The following is a 17,764-nucleotide window of genomic DNA, read 5'->3' on the forward strand; positions in this document are numbered from 1 at the left end:
AGAGGCAGCAGTTGGCAGTTCAGGAGCTGCTGGCTCTGTTTGGAGAGCAAACGGGGAATTTAAGCAGGTCAACACCGGGGAGGAGGTGTTTGCACAAGCGGATTAACACCTTAACACCAGGCTGGGGATCACAGCCAGCTCGTGGCTCCCTGGGAACAGCTAGACCGGGGAAGGGCCAAGACAGGGTGGCAGGAGAGAGTGCTGAGATGCAGGCATCCATCCCCATGTGCCAACTAATCCTGCCACAACTCCAGCCCCTTGGAGCTGGCCTTTAAATCAAGGCGGGCACCTCTCGCCGTCTCTTCTGAGTGCGTGTGTCATCCTCTCTGTTTTAATCAATAATTCAGGTCGAGACAAGCCGTTCCCCCTTTAAAGGCATCGAATCCAAAGGCTTCATGTTGCTGTAGCAACACGGGGCTGCTCTGGGATACCAGGAACAGAGATAGTGTGTGGCTGGGTGATGTCCCCTCCCGGCACCCTGCCCTGCTGGGATCCTGGAGCCCTGGCCATCCCTGGGGACCCTGGGGGGTGGCCCCCACCAAGCCGTGGTCTGTCGTGCCCCCTGGTGCCCCCAGCTCGGTGCTGGCTGTTGATGCCCTGTGGGATGGGCCCCTTGTCCCCAGCTCTGGTGTGTGAGCTCAGAGACCTTTTGAGCTCCACGATTGCCACAGCTCTCACCTGTCAGGAGTGACAGCCCATTCCCAGGCAGGACAAAGGTGCAGGATCCTGGCCCTGGGCTCTTCCCTGTCAAGTTTGGGGGAGCAGGTTGGGGCACCTCCAAAACCTGAATGGGGACTTCTGACTTCCTTTCCTGATTTGACCCATGCCTCAGTTTATCCTTCTGTAGGAAAGAGGCCAGCACTGGTCTCTGGGATGCTGGGCAGCTCCACATCCCTGCATCTCTGCATCCCTGCATCCCTGTATCCCTGCTCCAAGGTGACTCCCTTCCCCCTGGCCCCTGCCTCCAGCTCCAGCATCCAGCCAGAAAGGATTAGGGAAGGAAGCGAGAAAACAAACAAACACGTGGGGAAAACCCAAACAAACCCAGCGCAGCAAATGAAGCAAAGAGCTGCCGTGCAAATCCCTGCCTGGCTCCGAGGAACCTGCCGGCATCCCTGCGCTCTGCCCGGGGCTCCGTGGGGATTCAGAGTGTACAGACGAGCGTTTGGCCGCCTTGCCTGGCGTTGGAGGCTGCTGGTGAGAAAGCGAAGGACCAGAATTAGTTATGATGGGCAGAAATTGAATTTTAATAGAGCTGTCGGTGGCGCGGAGCCAGCCCGCTCAGGCAGTGGGAAGGTTGTAATTAAAAGTTAACGAGTTTAGAAACAGAGTAATCCTTGGAGAGGGGAGGGCCCGTGCTGATGGCCGGGGAGACTCAGGGGTGCTCCTGGCCATGCAGGGACAGGAATGGTGGTGGTGTGGGTGAAGGAGGCAGGGTGCAGCCAGTCCCTCCCAGCTTGGTGCTGGTGTTTTTCCCCTGGCGTGTCCCCACTCCAGGGACTGGAGGGACCTTCCCCAGGGCCTGGCTGTGCCCATGAGGGAGGTTTGGAGCAGGGCAATGTGCTGTAGGGGGCTGCGCCCTGGGACCAGCTGGGCTTGGTGGCATCACCTCGTGGTTCCCAGCCACGTTTGGTGGCATCACCTCATGGTTCCTAGACAGAGCAGTGTGTCTCCAAGCATTTCATCCCCCTCATCCTCCCTGCTGCTCCCCAAATCCTCTCCTGAGCAGGGCATCCCACTGTCCCTGCCGGCTGCAGTCCCCTGGTGCATTGTACCCATTTTGGGGGCTGTGGGCAGGGGCTCGTGGCCCCCCCACTCCCCACAAATCACCCCAGTTCATCCTCGCTCACGGTCGGAGGAGCTCACGCCACGTTTCAGGGGAAGGAGCCGCTCTCCCAGTTTGGCAGCGTGTTTCCATGGCAACCGCCCTTTCCTTCCCGCAGCGATTCCGAGGCCAGTTTGCCACCGGAGCGGCTGTTGGCGAGCGGAGAGGGCCAGGTGGGCAACGGGCTCGGCAGGTCCCTGGCCCCGAGCCAGCAAGAGCCACAGCACTGCCTCTGAGTGCAGGTGGAGCTGATCCCTCAGGAGCATCCCTGGGGACCACGGTGGGATCACGGAGCAGCCTGGCTCTGTATTCATGCAGAGCCATCCTCCCTCAGGAGCATCCCAGGGGATCAGGCGTGATGAGGAACTCCAGAAGGACTGGGGACCAGCCTGGCTCTGTGTGTGTGTGTGTAGACATCCTCCCTTGGGAGCATCCCTGGGGACTGTGGGGAATCAGGAACCAACCTGGCTCTGTGTGTGCACATGAACCCAGGGATTCCCCCTGTGGGAGCATCCCTGGGGACCACAGGGAATGAGGGACCAGCCTGGCTCTGTGTGTGTGTGTGTGGAGTCATTCTCCCTGGGGAGCATCCCTGGAAACTGCAGGGGGGTTAGGGACCAGCCTGGCTCTGTGTGTGTGTGTAGACATCCTCCCTTGGGAGCATCCCTGAGGACCATGGGGAATGAGGGACCAGCCTGGCTCCGTGTGCCTGTGGACCGGTGTCCCCAGGAACATCCCTGTGGGAGGTGTGGGATCAGGGACCACCCTGCCTCCCCCCCATGCTGCCTCCATTGCCTGCCGCTGGCATGGGGTGCAGGAGGCAGCTTTCCCATGGGATCCCCACTGCCTCCCAAGCCTGGAGACCCCCACAGTGACACTTTCTCCCCCCCCCCTTACCCCCCCGGTGCCTGCTGTGCCCTCGGCTGAGGTGGCAGCAGGGCGGGTGGCAGAGCCTTGCCCACACAGCCTTGCCCTGGCACCGCTGTGCAGGGCCAGCTCTGTTTTTCCCTGCATAATCTCCCCGGTGCCAGGCTCTCCACGAGCTCTCCGGAGCCCGACTGCTCCTCGTACGAGGAATCATAACATGCAAATCAGGCAGCTTGATGTCTTTAATGAAATCCTCGGAAGGAAAGCGCTTCTCTGGTGAATTGAGGATATTTATTTCTCATAGAAGAAATTTAACATGCAGATTAGTTGGGTCTGGTAATTTATCACATGAGATTGTCCTATTAAGGGCTGCATCGAGTCCTGCTGCCTTCGGAAATTACCTTACACATAGATTACCTCTGGACAGACTCCCATCCGTAGGGATGCATCTTCCAGCTCCTAAATCAGCCCTCGTGCCTCTCCTCATGCCCCTCTGCAGCTGGTGCTGGAGCTCAGCAGCTACTAAAGCATCCCTCACCTCTTCCTGAGAGCCCAGATACCCTTTGCTGGGATCTTGGAGAAGTGTAATTCCATCTCCAGCACCGGCTGGCTTTGCCTCAGCTCCCCCCAGCCAAGCAGGGCCAGCATGACAGAGCCTCCCAGTGCCACCCCCTGCCAGCCCCAGGGTGAGATGTTTTGGGGTGCATGTCCCCCCAGGATGCAGGGACACAGCAGCTGCACACACAGGACCCTGCCAAGCCTTTAAGACCCATCGAGGACCCCAAATGATTGATGCCCATAGTTTGTCCCTAAATTATGTAAAATACAGAGCCAGAAGCCTCTAAAAACCCCAGACCTGGGGGCAAACAGAGCGATTCACCCCTGGATTCCCACTGGAACCCCAGCATGTGCCACTGCTTGCCAGGAGCTGATCCCTGCTCTGGTGGGACCAGCTCTTTGCCAGCCCAGGTGCAAAGCCCAGCCCTCTGCCCTGGGGAGCTAATTGCCATGCAATGATTTAATTAATGGGAGCTGATGAACACTGGAGGGGCTGCAGCCAGGCATGGTGGGAGCCCAGCAGGGAGTTCCTGGTGCCTGTGGCTGCAGCCTGGTTCTTGTCACCTTCAGCATCACCACAAGTGGCCAAGTCCCCAGGAATGCTGAGGAGGAGCACTGAGCTGGTAACAGGCAGCATAGGGTGGTTTTTCCTGGGAATGCTTGTGCTGGGAAGGCTCCTGTCCGTCTCTGTGCCTTATTTGGAACTTGTTTGGGGAGGATACGTGGGGCTGGTGTGAGTGAGAGGCAGCGATTGCTGGGCACAGGGCAGCGGTGCTAGGGAGCCACACTGGCACTGGGCTGGCAGGAGGCACGTGGTGGGATGGCAATGGAGGGGATGGAAAGGGAACTCTCAGACCTGGGGATGCCACCAGAGCTGGGTGGTGGCCAAGCTCCTGGTTGGTGATGCACCGGAGCCCTCCGGATGCCGCAACACGGATCGGGGCTCGTGTGCCCGCCCCGTCCCTGCCCCACGGGAGGGAGGCTGATTAATACACGGGCATTAATTATTAACTGGCTCATTGTTCTGGCAGGGCCAATTGAGGCAGCGATTTACAGGGCCGCCGGCGCCCGCCCAATTCCCATGACCGAGGGAAAACACTTCAGGCGAGCAGGGAGGCGATGGGCCACGTGTTTCAAAACACAGCCCGTTCCAATCAGGGGCTAATTGAGATCCAATAACACAGTTAACGGGGGCTGATGGAATACCAGGGGGGCGTTTAAAGCCATATTGAGCGTTGGCCCGGCGCGAGCGGGGGTGCCGGGACGCACGCTCAGATGCTGCGAGTCGTTAAACCTCTGCTAAGTGTGTTTTAATGCTCACTTGACATTTCATTATCCCGCAGTAACTATTCAAATACACGTCCCCTCCAGAATTAATTAGTCGTTATACAGGATATTAATCAAAGGGGACTGTGCCAGTGTGCTTCTACCCAAAATCCGATCCAGCTGTTGATGTTACTGGGCGGCATTGGAAGAACCTCACAGATCTCTGTGCTCTTCTGGCTTTCAATTTGATGGATCAGAGCCTTTGGCTGATGCTTTTCCCGGCCCCTCTCCACCCCCTCAATCTAAGAATAATTCGGCAGCGTCAGCCCCACGCTTCTCAGCAACCCTACAATAACACAGGCACGGCAGCGGCCCAGGCTGGGCCGTGGCTGTGCCGGAGCGGCACGGGCAACAATCCTACCGGAACATGGAGGTGCCGTGCCAGGACTGCACAGTGAGGAGCTGGTCACGCTGCTGTGCCCTGCCCTGCCTCAGCGCTGGGATCAGGGATGGATGGATGGACGGATGGATGGACGGATGGATGGATGGAGAAGTTGTCATTCCTGACAGGCAGCCGTCCATCTGTCAGATTGATCCGTTGCCAAAGCTGCTTCTGCAAACCCGCCGGTCCCCTGGCACAGGGCTCCTGGCTCCGGAGCCCCCTCCTGACCCTGGGGCTGAGCAGAGCACAGCCACTTCCTGACAGAGCCCGAGGCCACCACTGTCTGCCGTCAGCGTGTTCTCCTGCAGCACGGGTCAGTCCTCGCTGCGGAAGGGCTTTTCCCCATGGACCATGCCCTGTCAACCTCCATCTTCACAGAGAATCCAAACAAACCCCTGGAACAGCGGAGTCAGCAGCGAGGGCTGTGCTGGGAGCTTGGCCAGAGCTCACCTCTGTCCTGGCTGGAGTGGGGTTAGGATGGGCAATGCCCCTGGTCAGGGCACTGGGATCAGTCCCAGGTGGAGGAGCTGCTTGGCACAATAGAACTCCTGGCCATGGAGTGGCCACTGTGGCCTTGGCTCAAACTGGGGGTGCTGAGTGGGGTGACATTCCCCACGTCTGCCCACAGCACATCCCCCTGCGAGGGGGTGACAGCAGTGGGGATGTGGGGGGTGACACCGGGGGTGAAATCAATTCCCATCCCCTTCCAGCCAGGCGTGCTGGGGAAGGAAATCAAATTGCAGTGGTGTTGGATAAAAGCCTCCATAGCAGGAGAGAACAAAGTCTGTGCTGGTTTGGTTGATGACTGCGGGCCGGGCTGCGCAGGGAATTGATTTCCTTTCTCCAGGCTATTTTCAGCCGCTCAGGTGTGTGTGAAAGTGCTGCTGCTTAATAGCTCCTCCAGCTCCTGTGTGTGGGGACCAGGCCCCTTAACTGGAGCTGCAGGGGTGTCCCCATGGGAGGGGCAAAGGCTCTGCGTGCCCATGGAGGGGTCCTGGCTCCCAGCATGGGGGAACCAAGTGCTGCTGAGGGGCTGTGGGTGCTCCAAAGGTGGGGGCAGTTTGGGTCCTGTGGGCTGTGCTGGGGGCTTTGCACTGTCCCCCTCCCAGGATGAGGGTCTGGATGGGATGTGGTGCACAGGGGCCTCTTTGGGGACAGATGTGCCCCTCTGCTGCTGAGCATCAGCCAGTGTCCGTCCATCCATCCGTCCGTCCATCCGCGTGCGTGCGTCCGGGAGTCACGGTGTGATTTATTAACGAGGACACCGCAAGGAGAGCGGGCCCATTATTCCTGGCGTCGGCATCCGCTCCTGACAGCTCCGTGGAATTGAAATATCTTATTTAAAGCCTCTGGGGAGCAGTTTTAAATATCAGCCGTGACACTCAAGGACTCGTCCCCAAAGGGCACCCTCCCTCCTCCCGCGGGGACGGGTGACCCCGGCACGCTGCGTGGGTGGGCGAGCGGGCGGGTGTCACCAGCGGGTTTGGTGCCAGTCCTGCCGTGCCCACCCCGTCTCCGTGGTGCCACTGGGCGAGGTGGGAGCCCTGCGTCCCTGTCCCCATCTCCCATGCAGGGAGGTGGGCGCGGGGCCCACGGCGCTCCCCGGCCGAGGGAACGTGCTCCTCAGGTCTTATGAAAGTTTAATTTACGCTCAGTTCTCAGAAGAACAAACAAAGCTCTGCCGAAACAGCCCGCGGCTCTTTTAACGCAAGATTAGATTTTGGGCAGGGAGGGCTGAGCTTGCTTATTTATTCCCTCTCTGCTTTATCTCGGAGCGCTCCCCGTCGGGGATGGCAACGCTGCAGCACCTGCCTGGCCCCCCAGAGACTCACCCGCCTGATTTGGGGTGAGGGAGCAGGAGCTCCTCCTGCTCTGGGTGGTCTGGTGGCTGCAGGGCCCAGCTGGGGATGGGGATGGTGCTCGGGGGGAGGGCGAGTGGAAATGTGGTTATTTCCTTTATCTGCTCCTCATCTGCTGGTGCTGGTGGGGCTGATAAGAGCAGGGGTGAGGGATGATAAGGGGGTTCAGCCATGACTCATCATAGCAGTGCCAGGCTCGGCTGCGCTCAGGTCCAGGCTGAGTGACACCAGCAGACCCTGGTGTCACTGCTGGGGCTCAGTGCAGGGGTCAGGACAGCGGGTTCCAGTCCCCAGGAGCCACCCCTGTGTTTGGCAGCTCAAAGCCACTTGCCCAGCGCCTCCAGCTCGGGGTGGTGGGTCACATCCACCCGCTGGACGGGGACAGGGGCACTCACTGGCTCATGCTGCATGTGTGGTGCAGCAAAAGCACCTCCTCGTGTGTGGCCAGGAGTCTCTGTGTGGCAGTGAGGGACACTGGAGTGTCTCCCCAGCGTGCACACACGTGTGTGTGCACATGTACATGCCTGCACAGGCACACACATGTGTACTGCACGCACCTCCAACAGCGGCTCCTCAGGGAAGGAGCTGGCACCTGGCACTGGTGCTGCTGCCCAGCTTGTGGGGGGCTTGTGTAGGACCTGCAGCCTCTCCTGGGGCTGTGCCCATGCCGTGGATGTCCCCACAGCGCTGAGGTGGCTCCTGTCTCCCGCAGGTACATGATCACCTCTCTGGACCGCACACACGCCGGATTCTACCGCTGCATCGTCCGCAACCGCATGGGGGCCCTGCTGCAGCGCCAGACCGAGGTGCAGGTGGCCTGTAAGTGACCGTCCTGCTCCCTGGGGAGCAGATGGGGACACCCAGCTCCCGGCACTGTGGGACAGCCCTGGTGTTGGTGCAACATCACCAGCTCATGTGAACCTGGAGCATCCTGGGGGTGACCCTGGCAGGGATGCCCAGAGGTTTAAGGAGGAGATGAGAGTGCTGAGGCCTGGGATGGTGGCTCTCTCCCCACAGGGGACCTGCCCCTCTCTGTCACCCCTTCCCTCTGGCTCGCCCCCAGTCCCATCCCCTTAAACACCTCCTGAGGAGCAGTGACAAATCAGGGAGCTAATGAGAAATTAATAAGGCAGCTGTGCTAACAACTAATGATAATGGCAAAGTCGTTAAAAAAGGATTCTTTACATGTTTTTAATTACAGCAATTAAGGGAAGTCAATAAAAATCCCCTACCCCCCCATCTCCATGCCCCCTGCTTCCCTCTGTCTCCCTCAACTGCTGTGTGCTTGCAGCCTGGGAACGGTGGGGTGGGATGGAGGCAGCTGTGTCCCATCCTTGTCCATGGGGTCAAGGTCATGCTGGGATGCTCCCAGCACTGGGCCATGGGTTGGGACATGGAGAGAGGCCAGGGAGCCGTGTAACTGAGCCCTCTTTGCTGTGGCTGCACCCCATCCTTGGTGGGGAACACACAGACAGGGGGCCTGGTTGAGTGTGTGATGGGGCTGCCTGGCTCCGGGTGCTGGAGGGATGATGCTGAGGAACACACAGTGGGATCTGGAGCTGGATCCCTGGGCGCATTCCTGGCCTCTCCCCAGCCCCTGACACGGTTCTCCCCCATGTTTTGCAGACATGGGGAGCTTCGAGGACAGCGAGACGCAGCAGAGCGTGTCCCACGGGGAGGCGGCCGTCATCCGCGCGCCCCGCATCGCCAGCTTCCCGCAGCCACAGGTCACCTGGTTCCGGGATGGCCGGAAGATCTCCCCCAGCAGCCGCATGTGAGTACCCCTGGGGTCCCCCCAGCACCCCCCTCAGCATCCCTCCCACACCCAGGAGGGCTGCATTTCTCCTTGTCCCCGCACTAGGGATGTTTAACCAACGTCTCGAGCGCATCGTGCTAAAGCCCCGGGACAGACGTGGTGACTTAATGGCTGTTTGGCAGCAGAGAAATGATTTGTTTAATAAAAAATGAAAATAAGGGGGAGGAAGGCAGGCAAAAGGGTGTGATGGAGCTGAGCACGGTGCACACACATGTGCCAGGTGTCCCCGTGGGGCTGTGGCAGATCCCAGTGCTGCTGGAGCCCGGCACTGGCAGCCACGGCGTGCAGGAATTGAATTTGTAACCCCCATTATGCAGGAATTGAACTGGTCTCCTTTCGATTTGCAAAGAGGGATTGAGGAGATAAAACTCCTTTATCTCATATTTAATGGCAAAAAAATATATTCCCCAAAGCATTTTATGTTTCCAGCAGATTAGATCGTTCCATTAAATAAAATAAAAAAACCAAGTTTAAAAAAAAAAAAAAAAAAAAGAAAGTCCTGTGAATCTACCCTGTCCCATGGGCTCTGCTTGGAGTGGGGGTGTGCAGGGTTTGGTCCCCCCATCCTGGGGTTGGTGCCTGGGGCAGGTGGGAGGAAGGCTGAGTCTCTGTCCTCACTGGGTGCACATCCCCATCCCCTCCCACAGAGCCATCACGCTGGAGAACACCCTGGTCATCCTGTCCACGGTGGCCCCGGACGCGGGACGTTACTACGTGCAGGCGGTGAATGACAAGAACGGGGACAACAAGACGAGCCAGCCCATCACCCTGACTGTGGACAGTGAGTGTAGGGGACACTGCCCCACCCCAGGCCCTGCCCACCCCCGGCCCTGCCCCCCCAGCCCCTGCCTCGCCCCCAAACTTAATTTGCAGTAAATCTCCTCGGAGGCTCCGGCTTCTGCTGACACAACAGTTCAGCTGCCTCAGAATTTATTTAGGCACTCGGGGCTGAGCTGCAGGTGCTGGTGTGCCACAGGCAGAGCTCCCGCTCCTGCTCCAGCTGGATCTGGCCGTGCCCTGGGAATGGACCTCGGGATGGGGTGCTGCAGTGTCACCCCTGCCCTGTGTTCCCCTCTCTCACCCCCGGTGCTCCAGATCATCCCCTTCCTGGGGGATACCCCTGTAGCCTCATCCCTCCAGTTCCCTCCAGGACCCATTTGGGTGGTGACAGCCCATCCCATGGGAGATGCCCCAAAGTGGCATCAATCCTATTGCACTCTCACCCATGTCCCCTCCCGCTACTCCGTGAGGAGGTCCCCTCCCTATCCGTGGTGAGCTCTGCCTGTCCCTCTTCCCCATTAATCTGTTTTCCCATGCCTCGGCGTCCTGGAGCGCCGTAAACACCCCGGAGCCCATGTTTATGGATTCAGCTCTATCAGCAGCTTTCGAGCCGATCGCGTTTTTACAGCGCCTACATGAGGGTTTTTTATTGTTGCCATCATTTTGCTTTATGTACTCCCTGCTCCCTCCTCCCTGCCTGCTGGCTGTGCCGTGGGCTCCCGTGGGAGGTGAGGGCTCAGGGAGAGCTGGGAAGGCACCTTGATGGACCCTCGGTCCCTGTCACCTTTGTCTCCTCCATGCCAAGGATTTGGGTGCCTCCTCTGGGGGTGGGGCATGCCAGGGTGGGCAGGGGGTGCTCACAGCTGTCCCTCTGGCCTCCTTCTCCCCAGATGTGGGTGGCCCAGCTGATCCCATTGCACCCACCATCATTGTCCCGCCCAGGAACACCAGCGTGGTGGCTGGGACCTCAGAGGTGACCATGGAATGTGTGGCCAACGCCAGGTGAGTAACGGGATGGGGATGGGAATGGGGATGGGAATGGGGGGATCTCCCTGTGGGCATTACCCAGCCCCAGGGCTGGGTGCCCCCAGGTCCCTTCCCACCGAGGTTTCTGGGTCGTGCAGGATGGATGGCTGGGTGCTTTCCTACCACAACTCCTGGGTCCTACAGGACCCACCACATCTCCCCAGTCCTGTGGGATGGAGGGAGATGGATGGCTCAGTGAGCACTTGGGGCTGTGTCTTGACACGCTCCTGCCCTCCCCCCCCAGGCCGCTGATCAAGCTGCACATCATCTGGAAGAAGGATGGGGTGCCCCTCTCCAGTGGGATTAGCGACTACAGCCGCCGGCTCACCATCCTGCACCCAGCGCTGGGCGACAGCGGCTACTACGAGTGCGAGGCTGTGCTGCGCAGCAGCAGCGTCCCTGCCGTGGCTGCAGGGGCTTTCCTGTCCGTCCTGGGTGAGCTCCTGCCCTGGGGCTGGCATGGGGAGGGACAGGTGGGTCACTGGGGTGGTCCAAGGACCCTGACTCTGCCCCAGCCCCTGCCCATCACCACGTTCCTTTGGCAGAGCCCCCACAGTTCATCAAGGAGCCAGAGAGGCACATCACGGCCGAGATGGAGAAGGTGGTGGCCATCCCCTGCCAAGCCAAAGGTGAGCTGCTCCCCGGCCCTCTCCCCATGCTGCTGTGACCCCGTGCCTGACACGGCTCTGCCCTTGCAGGTGTCCCCCCTCCCGAGATGGCCTGGTACAAGGACGCTGCCCTCATCCACCTGGAGAAGCTGTCCCGCTTCCAGCTGCTGGAGGACGGCAGCCTGCAGATCAGCGGGCTGATCCCTGACGACACCGGCATGTTCCAGTGCTTCGCCCGCAACGCAGCTGGAGAGGTGCAGACCACCACGTACCTGGCCGTGACCAGTAGGTGCCAGCTCCCCCCAGGCTCCAGTCCGGGGTGCCTTGCCTTGGTAGCGGGTGGGAGGTACCAGGGACCCCTTCGTTTGAGGCTCAGGGACCCCAGGAGACTCTCCTGTGTGGATGGGATCCCTCCCTCCCAATGCTCCTGGAGCGGGTCAGCTCCAGGCTGGGCACAGGGAAGGGCTGCAGGGGGGGCTGTGCATCTCTGTGCCCCGCAGGCATCGCCCCCAACATCACCCGGGGTCCCCAGGACAGCACGGTGATTGATGGCATGTCCGTCATCCTCAACTGCGAGACCTCGGGGGCTCCGCGCCCGGCCATCACCTGGCAGAAAGGTAAAGGGGCTGGGGGCAACCCACTGCCGGGCTCGGTGGCCACCAGGCTTGGCCGGTGGCCCTGGGGCTGACGGGGGTCCCCTGTGTCGCCAGGGGAGCGGGTCCTGGCCAGCGGCTCGGTGCAGCTCCCGCGGTTCACGCTGCTGGAGTCCGGCAGCCTCCTGGTGAGCCCCGCGCACCTCCCCGATGCCGGCACCTACACCTGCCTGGCCACCAACTCCCGTGGTGTGGACGAGGCGGCTGCAGACCTGGTGGTCTGGGGTAAGGCAGTCCCTGGAGTGCCCTTGTCGCCTGTGCTGTGGCAGCAGGGATGGACCCTGCCCGGCTCCCTGGGCACGGTGCGGGATGGAGTTCTCTGGGCCTGCCAAGGATGGGCACTGGTTTTTGGGGTGTCCCTGCCAGTGCCACCCCTGCAGCCCTCTGGGCAGTGCCAGTGGCTCATTCTGTTCCCCCCCCCCCCAGCAAGGACACGTATCACCGACCCACCGCAGGACCAGAGCGTCATCAAGGGGACCAAGGCTGTCATGAGCTGTGGGGTCACCCACGACCCCAGCGTGGACGTCAGGTGAGTGTGGCAGGGCTGGGAGGGCTGGGGGCCCCAGGTACACCCAACCTGGCTGCTGTTGCCACTGTCTGTGTGCCTGGGGAGGGAGGTAGGGGTCCTCCATCCCAGCCCTGTGCTGGTGGTCCTGCAGTGCCACCTGGTGCCCTGCAGACAGGGAGCCCCTGGTCCCCTCTCCTCGCTGGGGGGCTGCGGGGCACCGGCACACCTGGGTGTCCCCCTCACAGGTACGTCTGGGAGAAGGACGGGGCACCGCTGGGCCCCGAGAGCGGCCCACGGGTGCGGCTGGACGAGGTGGGCACCCTGCACATCTCCCAGACCTGGTCGGGTGACATCGGCACCTACACCTGCAAGGTGATCTCGGCCGGGGGCAACGACTCGCGCAGCGCCCACCTCCGTGTCCGGTGAGACCCCCCTGCTCCCCGCCGGCACCCCTCGCCCGGGGCTCTCCCCCTCCCTCCCTCCCTAACCCCCCTGTCCAGGCAGCTCCCCCACGCCCCCGAGAGCCCCGTGGCCGCCCTGAGCCCCCAGGAGAAACGGGCCATCAACCTCACCTGGGCCAAACCCTTCGACGGCAACAGCCCCCTGCTCCGCTACGTCGTGGAGGTCTCCGAGAACAGTAAGGGGCTGCTCCCACCCCCGCATGCTGGCACTGGGGAAAGTCTGCAGCACCACCCCGGTGCAGGGGATGCTCTGGGGAGCTTGGGGACCCCGGGACTCATCAGCTGGGCAGGGGACCCCAGCGTCCTGCAGGTCAGGTCCCCCACCCCGCTGCCCCTGTCCCCCCACAGACGCACCCTGGACTGTGCTGCTGGCCAGCGTGGACCCCGAGGTGACATCGGTGACAGTGCGGGGCTTGGTCCCCGCTCGCTCCTACCAGTTCCGCCTCTGCGCCGTGAACGACGTGGGCAGGGGGCAGTTCAGCAAGGACACGGAGAGGTGAGCCAGGGCTGGGGGTCCCAGGGGTGCTGGCAGCCCTTGGGTGCTCATCCCACCTCATCCCTTCAGGGTGTCCCTGCCCGAGGAGCCCCCCTCTGCACCCCCTCAGAACGTCATCGCCAGCGGCCGCACCAACCAGTCCATCATGATCCAGTGGCAGCCGCCGCCCGAGAGCCACCAGAACGGTGTCCTCAAGGGCTACATCATCCGGTAGGTGCCGGAGGGGGAGCCCGGGGATCCCACCCCTGGTGTTGGTGGGGCCACTGGCAGCTCTGATGGCATCTGGTCACCAGGTACTGCCTGGCCGGGCTGCCCGTGGGGTACCAGTTCAAGAACATCACCAACGCCGAGGTCAACAACCTGCTCCTGGAGGACCTCATCATCTGGACCAACTACGAGATCGAGGTGGCTGCGTACAACAGCGCCGGCCTGGGGGTCTACAGCATGAAGGTGACCGAGTGGACCCTGCAGGGAGGTAGGCAGGGATGGGCAGGAACAGGCAGGGACAAGTAGGGGTGGGCAGGGGTGTGGTGGGCACCCCGGTAGCAACAGGTTGTGCCATTGGGGTGATGGTGGCAGGATGTAGGGGTCCCAGGGAGACTGGGACTTGCTGGGGATGGGTGACCAGGGGCTGCAGAGCCCAGCCAGGGGCATCACCCAGGATTCCTGTGGTCCTGGGGGGCTGGCACCCAGCTGATGAGGAGGACCTTGTGGAGCTTGAAACCACTCTGAGCTGTCCCTTCATCCCACAGTCCCCACGGTGCCCCCAGGGAATGTGCAGGCTGAGGCCACCAACTCCACCACCATCCGCTTCACCTGGAACCCCCCCAGCCCCCAGTTCATCAACGGCATCAACCAGGGCTACAAGGTGAGGGGCAATTCCTGTGGTCCCCCAAAAATGGGGCAGATGGGAGGGGAAAACTCCTTGGTCAACCTTCACAAACTGTCTTGGCTCCTCCTTGCCGAAATCCTGGATTTTAATTGGATATGTCCTGATTGTTAAAATAATGTTTACTGTTATTTAACACTTGCATGGGCTCGGAGTCTCCCATGCTCTGTAATTAATTCCAAATTGCAATTAATTCAAATTTACATTAATGAAATTGAATTAAAACATTAAACTTGTGTCTTAATCCACTCCAAAGAAGTTCGGGAATTTAATTGCCGCTGGATGAGATAACCAGCGTGAGTAGGATATTTAACATTCTTATTAAATGCCACTTAGTATTTTTGATTAGTATTTTTAGGGCCTAATTAGTGTTTAATTAAGTTGCTACAGGCTATCTCGCACAATAGCAATTAAATGCCCAAACATCCCTCCTGGATGCGGGCGGGCGGGTGATCCCGCGCCGCTATCGACGGAGTTGATCACAGCGCACGCTCCATGAGCGGGCGCTGGCAGAGGCACCGAGTGCTGCCCGCGCCGGTCATTGATGTTTAATCAACTCTGATTTAATAGGGAGGTGGGGGGTGCCCCGAGGAGGGTGTTTGTGGTACGGATGTGTGTGGGGAGGCGGCGCCCTCACCCCGGCTCCTTCCTGCCCGCAGCTCATCGCGTGGGAGCCGGAGCACGAGGAGGAGGCGACGGTGGTGACGGTGCGGCCCAACTTCCAGGACAGCGTGCATGTGGGATACGTGGCGGGGCTGCGGAAGTTCGCCGAGTACTTCACCTCGGTGCTGTGCTTCACCACGCCGGGGGACGGCCCGCGCAGCCCCCCCCAGCTGGTGCGCACCCACGAGGACGGTACGGGCGGGCTCTGCGTTCCCGCGGGACGGACCCTGCCCACCCTCGGGCGGCCCCCGGGGAGGGGGGAGCAGCCCCCACCCACGTGGGCCACTCGGTCCCACAGCCCCGTCTGAGGGGAGCCCCCTCCACGCTCGCTCCTTGCGGGGGTCCCGTGGGTGCTGAGCCTGGCTGTCTTTGGGCAGTGCCTGGCCCCGTGGGGCACCTCAGCTTCAGTGACATCCTGGACACATCCCTGAAGGTCAGCTGGCAGGAGCCGCTGGAGAAGAATGGAATCCTGACGGGTAAGGGAGCACCAGCAGGTACCGACTCCTGCATCAGTTCCCTTCCTACTCTGTAGCATCTCCCCTTGGTCCCATTCCCACCCCACAGCATCTCCCCCCTGTTCCCTGCCCAGCCCTGGCCCTGCTTAGCCCCTCGTGGTGGGCAGTGCAGGGGGCTGACTCCAGGGGTGAATTCCAGGCTACCGGATCTCGTGGGAGGAGTACAACCGCACCAACACGCGGGTGACCCACTACCTGCCCAACGTGACCCTGGAGTACCGCGTCACCGGCCTCACCGCCCTCACCACCTACACCATCGAGGTGGCCGCCATGACCTCCAAGGGCCAGGGACAGGTCTCCTCCTCCACCATCTCCTCGGGGGTTCCCCCAGGTGAGGTCGGCAGTGTGGGGATGCCAGGGGGGGCTGTGGGTGGTGTTGGGAGGTGAGCAGCCAGTGCCACCCATCCTGCCCTGTCCCCACAGAGCTCCCTGGTGCCCCCACCAACCTGGGCATCTCCAACATCGGGCCCCGCTCTGTCACCATCCAGTTTCGCCCGGGCTACGATGGCAAAACCTCCATCTCCCGCTGGCAGGTGGAGGCACAGGTAAGGGGGGATTCAGGAAGGGGTGGTGGGGGGTGTTGGGGGGCAGCTCACCTCACTCCCATCCCACAGGTGGGTCAGAATGGCGAGGCTGAAGAGTGGGGGCTTGTCCACCAGCTGGCCAACGAGCCCGACACCCGCTCCATGGAGGTGCCCAACCTGAAGCCCTACACCTACTACAGGCGAGTGGCCAGGGCGGTGCTGAGGTGTCATCCCTGGGGGAACAGAACCTTCTCACCCCGTGCTGTGACTCCCTCTCAGTGTCTTCTCTAAGGGACCAGAGCCCTCTTGTTCCCCACTGTGAACCCCCTCACTGTCTTCCCTGGGGAACCAGAGCCCTCTCACCGCCCACCATGACCCCCCTCTCCCCTCTCAGTTTCCGCATGCGGCAGGTGAACATCGTGGGCACCAGCCCCCCCAGCCTGCCCTCCCGGAGGATCCAGACCCTCCAAGCCCCCCCAGACATGGCACCTGCCAACGTCACCCTGAGGACAGCCAGTGAGACCAGCCTGTGGCTGCGCTGGATGGTGAGTGGGGTCTGTGCCCCACGGGCACGGGGTTCACAGGGACTGAAGGAGGATGGAGCTGGGATGGCTGTGGGGCATCAGGAGTGACGGTGTCTGTCTCTGCCAGCCCCTCCTGGAGCAGGAGTACAACGGGAACCCCGACTCCGTGGGGTACAAGATCCGGTATGCGCGCGCGGACGGGCGGGGGCAGCCGGCGGTGCATGTGATCCGCGACCGCGTGGAGCGGGAGTTCACCATCGAGGACCTGGAGGAGTGGACCGAGTACCGGGTGCAGGTCCAAGCCTTCAACGCCATCGGAGCGGGGCCCTGGAGCCGCCCGGTGCTGGGACGCACGAGGGAGTCAGGTACAGCTGCCCACTCCGTGGCACTGGGCACCCACCCCGGCCGATCCGGCCACTGACCCTCTCTGTCGCCCCCCTCCAGTGCCCTCCTCCGGCCCCAGCAACGTGTCAGCACTGGCCACCTCCTCCAGCAGCTTGATGGTCCGATGGAGCGACATTCCCGAGGCCGACTGCAACGGCCTCATCCTGGGCTATAAGGTGAGCTCCTGCCTGCAGCCCTGCCCACCCCCTGCCTGTGCCCTGCAGCCTCATCCACAGCCTTGGGAAGCATGGCTTTCCCTGGGAGGAATCACCCCGCAGACTGCCAGGTCCCCAGTTGTGCCACCCTGCAGAGCTGGTGCCCGTGGGTGCCAGCCTTGCCTGGCAGTGTCACACGGGGTCTGTTGCAGGTGATGTACAAGGAGAAGGGCTCGGAGGGCCGTGCCCAGTTCTGGCTGGCGGAGGGCAATGCCTCCCGCAGTGCCCAGCTGACCGGGCTGGGCAAGTACACGCTGTACGAGATCCGCGTGCTGGCCTTCACCAGGATCGGCGACGGCGCGCCCAGCCGGCCCCCCGTCCTCGAGCGCACCCTGGATGACGGTGGGTGACAGCCCCTGGATGGGCTCGGGGGTCCCTGGGTGCCAAAGGTCATCCTGTCCCATCCCATCCCTCTCCCTGGGGTGATCCCTCTCCCCCTGACCAGGACACCCAGGGCTCCCATTCCCAGGAGATGGGATCTGGCCCTTTGTCCACACTCGTGAGCTGCCTGGTGAACCCCATCTCTCCCCCTGCAGTGCCTGGGCCCCCCGTGGGGATCCTGTTCCCCGAAGTGAGGACCACCTTGGTGCGGCTCGTCTGGCAGCCGCCCACAGCACCCAACGGCATCATCCTGGGTAGGTGGGGAGCCATCTCGGTCATGCCGTGCTGGGATGCTCTGCAGAGGGGTTCAGAGGTCCTGGGGAGGCAGGAATCAGCGTGGGGAGGCAGAGACCAGCTCTCTGGGATCCCCTGAGCATCTCAGAGCCCTCAGGGCTGGAGTTCCCCCCTTGGATGCCGGTCCCTGGGTGGGTGCAAGGGAGCCAAACCCCCAGTGCTGTCCCTGTGCGTGGGTTGGGATGGAGGGAGAGGCACGCACGGAGGTGG

The 17,764-nt window shown here is 61.7% G+C and overlaps 1 protein-coding gene across 2 annotated transcripts in view; it reads left to right on the plus strand.

Moving 5' to 3' along the window:
* Nucleotides 1–17,764, plus strand: part of SDK2 (sidekick cell adhesion molecule 2) — a 46,886-nt gene that overhangs the window by 19,133 nt on the left and 9,989 nt on the right. For both annotated transcript variants that reach the window (XM_050319211.1, XM_050319210.1), the window contains exons 3-28: nt 7,530–7,636; nt 8,444–8,591; nt 9,281–9,414; nt 10,304–10,415; nt 10,684–10,874; nt 10,985–11,068; nt 11,138–11,332; nt 11,548–11,664; nt 11,758–11,925; nt 12,127–12,229; nt 12,454–12,630; nt 12,709–12,845; nt 13,018–13,165; nt 13,235–13,375; nt 13,459–13,640; nt 13,918–14,033; nt 14,714–14,909; nt 15,095–15,193; nt 15,372–15,563; nt 15,656–15,777; nt 15,847–15,956; nt 16,151–16,301; nt 16,408–16,645; nt 16,725–16,840; nt 17,032–17,221; nt 17,416–17,514. In XM_050319211.1, the coding sequence (XP_050175168.1) occupies nt 7,530–7,636; nt 8,444–8,591; nt 9,281–9,414; nt 10,304–10,415; nt 10,684–10,874; nt 10,985–11,068; nt 11,138–11,332; nt 11,548–11,664; nt 11,758–11,925; nt 12,127–12,229; nt 12,454–12,630; nt 12,709–12,845; nt 13,018–13,165; nt 13,235–13,375; nt 13,459–13,640; nt 13,918–14,033; nt 14,714–14,909; nt 15,095–15,193; nt 15,372–15,563; nt 15,656–15,777; nt 15,847–15,956; nt 16,151–16,301; nt 16,408–16,645; nt 16,725–16,840; nt 17,032–17,221; nt 17,416–17,514 (3,773 nt within the window). The remainder of the gene's footprint in view (nt 1–7,529; nt 7,637–8,443; nt 8,592–9,280; nt 9,415–10,303; nt 10,416–10,683; nt 10,875–10,984; nt 11,069–11,137; nt 11,333–11,547; nt 11,665–11,757; nt 11,926–12,126; nt 12,230–12,453; nt 12,631–12,708; nt 12,846–13,017; nt 13,166–13,234; nt 13,376–13,458; nt 13,641–13,917; nt 14,034–14,713; nt 14,910–15,094; nt 15,194–15,371; nt 15,564–15,655; nt 15,778–15,846; nt 15,957–16,150; nt 16,302–16,407; nt 16,646–16,724; nt 16,841–17,031; nt 17,222–17,415; nt 17,515–17,764) is intronic.

This window comes from Myiozetetes cayanensis, unplaced genomic scaffold, assembly GCF_022539395.1.
Source record: "Myiozetetes cayanensis isolate MyiCay16 unplaced genomic scaffold, myiCay2020 scf22, whole genome shotgun sequence".
Classification (NCBI taxonomy): Eukaryota; Metazoa; Chordata; class Aves; order Passeriformes; family Tyrannidae; genus Myiozetetes; species Myiozetetes cayanensis.